At 52.0% G+C, this 1,683-nt stretch overlaps 1 protein-coding gene across 1 annotated transcript in view; it reads right to left on the bottom strand.

The window, feature by feature from the left end:
* Positions 1-950: 950 nt before the first annotated feature.
* Positions 951-1,683, bottom strand: part of RPRD2 (regulation of nuclear pre-mRNA domain containing 2) — a 107,437-nt gene continuing 106,704 nt past the window's right edge. Inside the window, 1 exon segment of the mRNA XM_023724614.1 lies at positions 951-1,683. This exon segment is cut by the window's right edge and continues 137 nt beyond it. Within this exon segment, the coding sequence (XP_023580382.1) occupies positions 1,220-1,683 (464 nt within the window). The 3' untranslated portion in view covers positions 951-1,219.

Here is a 1,683-nt window from a genome sequence, read left to right on the forward strand (position 1 = left end):
CTGAACCTCTTCGTTTGAAATACCGATAGGGGTGTATACAGAGCTGGGGGAAGAGGAAAAGATACATACGCTTCTCCTTTCTCTAACCTTTGCTGAAAACCACCAACTATCACTCGCACTAGGGAGGCACCATGGGAAAAATACCTACTTATTTTTAAAAAACGAAGGTTGTGTTTCTTGGCCAAGAAACAAAAGAAAAAAAAAGCAAGCATGGTATTTCAGTTGTGCCTTTGTATCAACCGTCAACTCTGGTGACTCCTTCTGGCCAAAGGAGAAGTGAACCAAAGTCAGGAAGGAAAAGCAGGAGGTAACAGCTGGTCCAAGACGTGTGGGACGGCCTCGGAAAATACCTCACATTTTCTCGTTTACGAGGATGGAGGTCACAGCACACCATGAACGGCTCCTTTCCCTGACTCTCTGTGTTGTCGTAGTCACTTATTTTAACCTCTGAATTTATATTCCGCTGCCTCTCTTTCATGTCAAGAACAAAGAGAAAAACTTTATTAGGACGGGTTGAGGCAGACAGTAATTTGAGGAGGCTGATCGAAAAAACAAGCTTTCAGAAGAAGGGTAGAGAACTTGACTTCAACATGTTTTTGAAAACAAAACGGAACAGAAACACCAATAACCCTGACAGGCCAAGGTCTCCCCCATTTACTCCCCTGCAGTCTCTCTTGGCTGTGGGCAGGGCACAGAGAGGAGAAAAGGAGCCCAGCTGGTCACAGCAGTTACTTAGCTGGGGAGGGGCGGGGGACAGGAATCCTTCCAGGGACGACTTGGTAAGCCAAGCCCCAAATAACACCCCAACATTGCACATGTGTTATTGTCTGTACTGATGGAAATTTTATTTCAAATATAATAATCATCTCCAATAAATGGGGTAAAATAAGATTTGCTTTTCTCCCCCTGCCCCCACCCCACCCCCAACCAAATGAAGTGGCTTTGGTTGTGTTTCTTTGCCTTTTTGTGTTGTTCTTCAACAGGAACAACTGGGGGAAGGTAGGAAGGTTAAGTGCAGACGGAGGGAGGGCTGGCGGAACCGACAGTGAAATGTGGGCACAGGTGACTCCTGAATTTGGAAGGGAGACCCTCTGTCACAATAAAAAAAAAACAAAATAAATGAAAGAGAGGGAAAACAAACACAACACCAACAATAAACCGAACTCCTACTCCCAACTTGCTCTCTAGACTGTCGAAAACGTCCTCCCCTTGGTTTCCATCAGTACCTGGGAGGGAAGAATGGGCGTTTTGGTGCAAAGAACGGAGGGCCCCTAGCAAAAGGTGGCCTGGGTCTCTTTAAACTGTGGAACGGGTCTCTGCTGAGAAAAGGTTCCCTGGGCCGAAAGTCTGGCCGGGGACTCCGCAAAATCATACCACTCCGGCCGATGGCGTCTCTGTGGGAGGGACCCAGGGGGGGGCCGCCGCCGCCGCCCCCACCTCCTCCTCCATGGGCTGCGCCCAGGTGCTCCAGGGAACGGGAGGGCAGGCTCAGGGCCTCCCGCACACGGCTCAGGCCGGGGCCGTTGAGGTCCCGCTGGCTGGGGCCCCCGTGGTCCCTGTGCCCTGGGAGCACGCCGAAGTGCTCGGCCAGGGTCCCCGCGAGCAGGGAGCTATGGTCTTTGGGGAAGACGGCCACAGCGCCCGCCACGCCGCGCTCGGCCAGCGGCGCCGCGAAGGGCACGG

This window comes from Trichechus manatus, unplaced genomic scaffold (genome assembly GCF_000243295.1).
Source record: "Trichechus manatus latirostris isolate Lorelei unplaced genomic scaffold, TriManLat1.0 scaffold00250, whole genome shotgun sequence".
NCBI classification, from domain to species: domain Eukaryota; kingdom Metazoa; phylum Chordata; class Mammalia; order Sirenia; family Trichechidae; genus Trichechus; species Trichechus manatus.